The 8,354-nt window shown below is 46.0% G+C and overlaps 1 protein-coding gene across 1 annotated transcript in view; it reads left to right on the top strand.

The window, feature by feature from the left end:
* The window catches only part of Wdfy3 (WD repeat and FYVE domain containing 3), a 216,963-nt gene that overhangs the window by 173,553 nt on the left and 35,056 nt on the right, over positions 1-8,354 (top strand). The window contains exons 44-47 of the mRNA XM_026785032.1: positions 822-875; positions 2,888-3,056; positions 4,523-4,686; positions 7,215-7,363. Coding sequence (XP_026640833.1) covers positions 822-875; positions 2,888-3,056; positions 4,523-4,686; positions 7,215-7,363 — 536 coding nt within the window. The remainder of the gene's footprint in view (positions 1-821; positions 876-2,887; positions 3,057-4,522; positions 4,687-7,214; positions 7,364-8,354) is intronic.

Here is an 8,354-nt window from a genome sequence, read left to right as displayed (position 1 = left end):
GCTGTTTCCTCCCTGTAACTGCTGTTTCCTCCCTGTAGCTGGCTGCTTCCTCCCTATAGCTGACTGTTTCCTCCCTGTAACTGCTGTTTCCTCCCTGTAGCCGACTGTTTCCTCCCTGTAGCTGGCTGCTTCCTCCCTGTAACCGACTGTTTCTGCATAGAAACTACACCAGGCCCTCAGCAGAATTGCCTCTTGTCAATTAGGTGACTACTAATTCTTCTAAAATTCTTTCCAGAAAAGCTGCTGTTGGGGCTGATGACACAGCCCGCCTTCCCTCGTGGCTTTCCCTGCTGCTGACTGGAAAGCAGGGAACCTGTGTCTGGGCTTCTGTGGCAGGGTGGATGTCAACCAGTCAGCCCTGGTTGTGTGTACAGAGATGTAGATGACAAAGTAAATCACGTGTGTTGTTACAGCACAGACTTAGGGGATGTGGGGGAAGAAATGTGCACAAGGTTGTTTCTTGGCGTGAGTGTGTGTGTGTGTGTGTGTGTATATGTGTGTGTGTGTATATGTGTATTCTTTTGAAGTCATCCATGATAACAGCACAGCTGAAGTTTTGTTTTGCAATTTTTATGTCTGTCTTCTGTTCAGGGCACTGAAACTTTGGTATGTTTAAATTTTATTTAAAACCCTGCTTTTTGGTCAGCGAGGAAGTAACCGTATAAGCTCAGTGGTTGTGTAAGTGACTGAGTAGGTCATGTTAATTCCCTTTGAGTTGAGTACATCCTCTGTATGTCTTATGGTCCTCAAGAAAATTTTGGTTTTGATATCTTTATATGCTTCCCCCCCTGATGTGTCTATACTTAATACCCTGTTTTCAGTCTGAGATCCCAAGTAAACAAGCCGAGGCTCCCGATGATGTCATTGCCCAGAAGGTAAAACACTAATTACCACAAAGGAATGCAGACTGCTGGGCTTTGTTCTTGGTGCACGGTAGACTAGAGACTAACTTTACAGAGGAGTCTCCTGTGAGGTCCCTGGGCTGGAGACTTCTCCCCTTCCTCAGCTGCTCTGCGCTCTTGGCAGGGACTTTTTGCTGCTCACTAACAGGCGGGGCTGTCACCTGACCCAGCGTGTGCTGCTTCACGCGTGACTAACCCGTTATGAGGCATGTTAGTGATGGGCAGGCGGGCACCCTCAGCTTTTAAAATATACTGCAATTATTTTAAATGCTGAGAATGCAAGACTATGCCAATTAAATTGCTTTCTAGTCAGAAGAAATTAATCTAAAAACAAAGCGTATGATCACTTTTTTAATTGGCATGTATTTTTCTTTTTTTGTTTGTTTGTTGGTTTGTTTATTTTCTAAAAAGGTTCAGTACTTTCAATATAGATATAGAAATGTACCTCAGCACATTTTGGAAAGAGTCAGTAGCCAGATCTACATCCATTAATCCATTATTTCGCCCATCACTAACTATGCTATCATATCATCTTTGAAAACACTAGTAGTTTTGGCGGTGATACTCCGGTTACTGCCCAGCCTCCTGGATTTGCCATCTACTAAGTTTGTCTTTCTGTTTCAATGACGTGTAAGCAATTTAGAGTTGAATATGATCATTTTGCTTCATAGAGAATGCCATAAAGGGGCTAAGTTTCTTGTCTTCATCTCATTTAAATGGAACACGCCATTTCCCTTGTTAGGTTGCCCGTCAGCTCGACTTCCCATTCCTGCGAGATCACTCCACATCCTTTGATATTTTCCAGGGTTGTGCCATGTTTTCCTCCCCCCTTTCTGCGTAGCCCCCTCCTCAGTTTGCCCACAGATCTCAATGACCCGGCTCCACACCTGAAATTAAAGGAAGGGCATTATGGCTTCAGTTAGGTATCTCATGTCTGGAAATCCTTTTAGTATTTCAGCCTAAGTATCTCACCCACCCAGGCACCTGCTTTCCATTTTAGTTGGAAATCAGTTACAAGAATGTGAAAAAAAATAGGATTTTGTTTTTAAGAAGATTGAATATCATACTTATAACAAAGGAGAACCAAAATGCTGTCTGAGGGGAAGCATGTTTGGAATTTTCAAAGCCTGGGTGTTAGCATATGTCTGTTATTCATAGACATTTTTAGAGATTTCAAGCCATTGCTTTCTCCTTGTATGTAGTTTTAAGAAGGAAAACAAGTTTAGGTCAATTGGAAAACTCATTTTAGAAAAAAGATGATTCTGTGAAAGAAATATCCTAGTATATCCAGAATATTGAATCTTTCCTTATATCTCTAGGTATTCATTTCTTCATCAGAATTAAGTTATATCTGTTCTTTAGTTATATGTTTCCAAATAGTGCCAGACAGTTATACAGACCAGCTCATCTTGCAGGCCAGCTAGAGAGTGCCACCTAGTGTTGAAGGTGTTTTCTGTGCCTAGAGGTGGCGTGGCGGGTGCTGGCTGTGTTTAGGGTCCTGCAAGCTCTCGAAGTAAGCACTTGAGATTGTCCCCAGTGAATGAGCGCCCTTCAGTCTCCTCTGACAGACATCACTAACTTTTCCCCTGATGTGTCTATAATGAATATCCCGCTTTCAGTCTGGTTGGTTCAATCCAAGTTGCAGCCCGGTGTCCTTCATAATGGACATGCTCTCCTCTGCTGTCCCAGAAGGTCAGCAGATCCAGAACTGACAGGGAACTGCACCAGCCCAGAAATGCTATTTGGTTAAACATGGTCTCTTTCTCTTGGGAAGAACAAAACTACCAGTATTGTTCAATATATGTCACCTTACAAACTGTGGAGTTTTTAATGGAGCCACAAAACCTGGAAGTCTGTGTATTTAGTGTTTATTCACTTAGTCTACACAATAGCCCCTAAACAATAGGAACACAGAGAAACCCTCACAAGCTTGTGTTGTACTGGTTGAAAATAACTCTGAGTCGTTTTCTCTCGTTATTTCTTAGAAACCGGCTCGGTACAGAAGAGCTATAAGCTATGACAGTAAAGAATACTACTTACGCCTGGCCTCTGGGAACCCAGGCATTGTTCAGGATGCTATCGTAGAGAGTTCAGAAGGGGAAGCCACCCAGCAAGAACCAGAGCCTGGAGAAGACACCATTGCCAAGGTCAAAGGTCAGCCTCCTCTCTGATCTGATTTCAAATCATTTGGGGAATTCCTTCCGTGTGACTTCACATGTAAATATGAGCATTTGCAAACAGGAGGGCCAACTATAAACATGTCCGTAGACACTTGACCACCGCCACTGAAAGACTGATGTGTGAATGAGAACTGAAGAGACTGTGTCTATTCCCTATAGATAGCTAAGGTTTATAGTCATTGGCTCAATATGTTTTGATTATATTTCACAAAACACTCAGAGAAACCCGATTCTCTTTTAAATTTGTAAGTTTTCTCAAGGCAGAGATTTTCATTTTGTGTGATGTGTAAATGTGCCCATAGACATAGTTAGGTGTGGCACAAGCACACACGTGTGCTCATGCACATGGAAGCCCCAGGTCATCCACAGGCATAGCTTCTCAGAAGCCTTCTGCCTTGCTCTCTGAGCTCTCTCTCATTGGCCTGTAGCTCACTAGTTCTGTTAGGCTGACTGGCCAGCAAGTCCTGGGAATGCTCCTGGCTCAGCTACACCAGTTCTGGGGTTACACATGTACAACATTACCCCCAATAAAGTATTTCTTAATTTTAGTTCATCTGTTCCTATGCTGTTAAAGAGTTCTATTCCTGTTCCTTGTGACCCATTGTTTGACGAATTTCATTCATGAAGAATCACATTGCTACTTTGGGTGAGGCTTGGCATGGTCTCCCTGAGCCCTCTGAGTTCTGATGAGTGTAGTATGTCGTCCCCATGTGTGTAGCAGGGACTGTCATTAGCCGCTCACTCACAGCGCCTCTCCCACGCTACTCAGACGAACAACGTGTTCTTGCCACTACTTACGCTAGCTGTTGCCATCATCCGACTTCCCTGAGAATTGACTGTGTGACCGTGGTCCCAAGGACTTTACAGTCATTACCAAATTTAGCCCTGCAACAAACCTGAGCTAGGTAGACTCCTCCCCAGTTTTATAATGGAGAAAACCATGGCGCACAAAAGGCAGATAATTTCCCAGAGTCATGCAGGGTTGAATTCCCAAGCCTTTGCTGCTGACCCTGAAGCACTGCTGCAGGCCTGTGCTCTCCAGCGTTCTCTTCCTGGAGATGTATAACACAGACTGTGTGTGAGTAGCCTTCGCTGCCGCGACAGCACGTGACGAGTAAACTCAGAGCAGAGGTTTCAGAGTCTCCTGTCGTGGCTGCTGCCGTTTTTGAGGTCTGTGGCAAGACCACAGGTACCACATGGGAAAGCAAAGCTGCTCACCTCATGTAGCCACAAAACAGATAAGAAGTGTCTAAATATCCCATCCTGGGGTACATCTCCTAATGACCTAATTTTTCCCACTGGGCTCACTCTAAAAATTCTACCCTCTCCCCAGCACCATCCTAAGGCTTTAGCCCATGGGCCTATGGAGGCCACCTGTCCCATAACCGACTCTGGAACTAAACTGTTCCCCACGTGACCCCGTTGGTTTCTGCACTGCAGGCCTGGTGAAGCCTCCCCTGAAGCGCTCTCGGTCCGCACCTGATGGAGGCGATGAGGAGACCCAGGAGCAGCTACAAGACCAGATCGCTGAGAGCAGCTCCATAGAAGAGGAGGAGAAGACAGACAATGCCACCTTGCTGCGCCTGTTGGAGGAAGGAGAGAAGGTACTGTGCGTGCTTCTGAGGAGCGAGTGTGCTGAAGGAGCAGCAAAAGACAAGGAGCAAGAGAGCGCAGGCGCAGGGCGACTGAGGGTTCTACAGTGCAGACTCATCAGAAATGGAGTGCATGGTTGACCTCTGCCTCTCTCTTCTGCCCCACCGTTAGACCACACTCTCTGCAGACAAGCCATCCTGCTGTACCCGCCATGATGTGCCTTCCCCTCTGCGTCTCCATCACTGTGGTCATCATGCAGACTGCACCAACTGATCAGTGCTCTCACGTCCCGCCTGTATTTACTCCGTTCTCCCTCACACAGGAAGCGTCTGCCTCCTCGGTTCTGCCCGCTCCACTGCTTGTAGCCTGAGCACCTGCCGCAGCCTGAGCGTCTGCTGCAGCATGCATGCTGCACTCATTGCATGCACCGTGGTTTTAGCTCTGAACTTTGCTCATGCTTTTTCTTCTGACAGCTCCCCCCACTCCCCTTCACCATAAGGTTCCAGCTAGTAACATCTGTGTGTCCATTAGTCTAGACGTCTGTAGCCTACATGAGGACACTTGACTGCTCAGCCTCACTTAGCTGCCCCTCCCCCGGGCTTGCAGACTGCCTAAAAGCTATCAGCTATTCCCTTATTAAAATCGTTTCTTCCTGTATCTTCTCTTCCTGGTGTGTGCTTATACTCAGGCACTGTTTCCTATCCACATCCCATCACCTTATATGACTCCAATCATAACAGACGCACAAACCTTCCTGCAGTAATTAGCTATAGGAAGAAAAATGGATAAATAGGTTACTATATCATGAATTCGAATATCACCCTTCTTGAAAGGCTGTCCTTAGTTAAGTCCTCATACAGCCCCAGAGATCTAACCAAGTCATGAGAAGCTGGTGTGTAATTGAGGCAGTTCTGCTCAGATATGTGCTCTGCATAACCTTGAATGAAATTATCAAAGAAAAAGAGCCATGTCATGATGAAAGCTCAGCCGTTCAGAAGACAACAGGAGAGGGAGGCGCCTGTGGCCCTGGAGCTTCAGCATCTCCACCTGGATGCTGTTCATCACTGTGGTTTTAGTGTTGAAAACTCAGAAGCTTATGTGCCCCGAGATGTCAGTCTGTCATTTCTTCCTTCCCATCCTCCTCTCCATGACAGTAGCTATTTTAAAGAAAGTCAAGCAGCTGAGGGCAGAGCTCAGCAGTAGAATAGGTGTCTAACATGCATGGAGTCTTGGGTTTCATCCCCAGCACCATAAGGAAAACAAATTTAAACATGTCTATACCTGGGGATATAGCTCACTGGGTAGAGTGCTTAACCTTGCACACAGGAAGTTCTGGGTTCAATCCCCAGTCCTGAATAAGTGGGATAAAGTGGAATAAGGCTGGAATCCTAGCATTCAGGAAGTGTAGGTAGGAGGCTTTGGAGTTTGAGCCCAACCTGGCTGTCTTAGTTAGGGTTCCTATTGCTATGAAGAGACAGCATGACCATGACAACTCTTATAAAGAAAAACATCTAATTGGGGGCCTACAATTTCGGAAGTTTATTCCATTATATTCATGGTGCAACATGCAGGCCTGACCGTGCTGGAGAAGAGGCTGGTAGCCCTTGACCTGCAGGCTACAGGATTGGTTTGGGATGCTGAGTGTAGCTTGGGCACATGAGACCTCAAAGCCTGCCTCCACAGTGACACACTCCCTCCAACAAGACCACCCCTCCTAATAGTCCCACTCCTTTTGGGGGCCATTTCTTTCAAACCAGCACACTGGAATACATGAGACTACGTGTTACCATTCATGGCATGGGTGACCCAAGGCTGGTCCCACAACTGTGGCCTCAGCAGGTAGGAGACAGACATGCCATGCAGAGAGAGAGCTGGGGTTTATTTAGCGAGTATTGGGAAGGGTAGAAGAGTAAGGAGTTAAGGGATGGAGTGGGACAGAGAAAGAGAAAGAACAGGGAGAGGCAGAGACTGCCTCTTCAAAAGAAGGATGGACAGAGAGAGAGATGGATGGGAGGCAAGATCCAAGATCTACTTGTCTCAGCAGGAATGGGGATATTGGGAGTCGGCAGGGCTTGTTTCTTACAGGGACAGGGTACCCAGGTGACAGGGCAGGCCAGCAGATTACAATACTGTGTCTCAAAAAATTAAAATAATTTTTAATGTTTGGATTTTGCTGTAAACAGCCCATTCTTTTATTTATTTATTTGTTGGTTGTTTTTTGTTTTGAGGCAGGGTCCTAGAACTCTCCATGTAGACCAGCCTGGCCTCGAACTCAGAGATTCGCCTGCTTCTGCCTCCCTAGATGCACCTGGCATAAGAGACTACTCCTAAATGGGGTGTGGGCTTAAATGGGTGATGTGGGTGAACACTTGTCTCCTGTCGCTGAAGGCATCTGCAGGTAGAATTGAATGTAGGCTGTTTCTTGGGTTTAATATGTTTAGCTTGGGGCTTACTGTAACAGTAACAAGAGAGAGAAATTAGTCAACAAAAAAAAATCTTTTAAAGTTAAAAGAAAGATTATTTGTGACTTTCTTTGTAGATTCAACACATGTACCGCTGTGCTCGCGTCCAGGGCCTGGACACCAGTGAGGGGCTACTGCTGTTTGGGAAAGAGCACTTTTATGTGATTGATGGATTTACCATGACAGCAACCAGGGAAATAAGAGACATTGAAACTTTACCTCCAAAGTAAGTAAATGAATAAAGAGACATAGGTAAAGCTGCCTTTAGATGACAGAAAATATGTTTGCGTTACTTTTTTTTAATCCCAAGCCTGTGTCCTAAGTAACTTTATCTCTCAGTTTGTGTGTGCCTCTGGCCAATACTGTCATTTCCACTAAAAAGGGGGGGGGGAGTTCTTGTTCATCAAATGATAATTGCATTTTATGTCTTTCCATTATGAGCATTGGATACCAAGTTACAGTCATTGTTAACCTGGTATTTTAGTCACTTGTTCTCTTTCTGTGGTAAACAGCATCGCCAGAAAAAGCAGTTTGGGGAGAAAAGAGTCAATTTGCCTTATGTTTCCCTGTCCAGATCCCTCCCTGAGGGAAGTCAGGGCAGGAACCATGGAGGACAGGGCAGGAACCATGGAGGACAGGGCAGGAACCATGGAGGACAGGGCAGGAACCATGCAGGAGTGCTGTTATTGGCTTTTTCACTCAGCCTGCTTTCTTATACAACCTAGGATCACCCACCTGCCCAGGGGATGGCACTGCCCACAGAAATCAAGAAAATTCCCCACAGACCACTCTTACGGACATGTTTGCACCACTGAGACTCCTCTCAGATGGCTCTAACTATGGCGAGCTGACAAACTGACCAGCACACATATATTTATATGTTCATTCTGAATTGTAAGGTCACTGGTGAAGTCATTGATGCAGGGTGGAGAGATGGCTGGGAGGGTAAAGGCGCTTGCTGCTGGAGCATGAGAGCCTGAATTGAGATTCCCCGGACCCACATGACAAACACAAGCATGGCCACACAGGCACCTGTTACCCCAGTGCTGTGGGGACCGAGCTAGGGAAATTGCTAGGGATTCGTGGCCACTAGCTGTGTTCCCTGTCTCAGAGGAGTGAGGCAGAGAGCGATTCAGCACCTGAAGTCTTCTGCTTGTGCCTGTGTGCCAGCATACACACGTGCATATACACGCTACACATGTACACACTTAGACATA

The sequence above is a fragment of the Microtus ochrogaster genome, linkage group LG1 (genome assembly GCF_000317375.1).
Source record: "Microtus ochrogaster isolate Prairie Vole_2 linkage group LG1, MicOch1.0, whole genome shotgun sequence".
NCBI classification, from domain to species: domain Eukaryota; kingdom Metazoa; phylum Chordata; class Mammalia; order Rodentia; family Cricetidae; genus Microtus; species Microtus ochrogaster.
The sequence above is the reverse complement of the archived record's forward strand: the minus strand, read 5'-3'. Positions and strand labels throughout refer to the sequence as shown.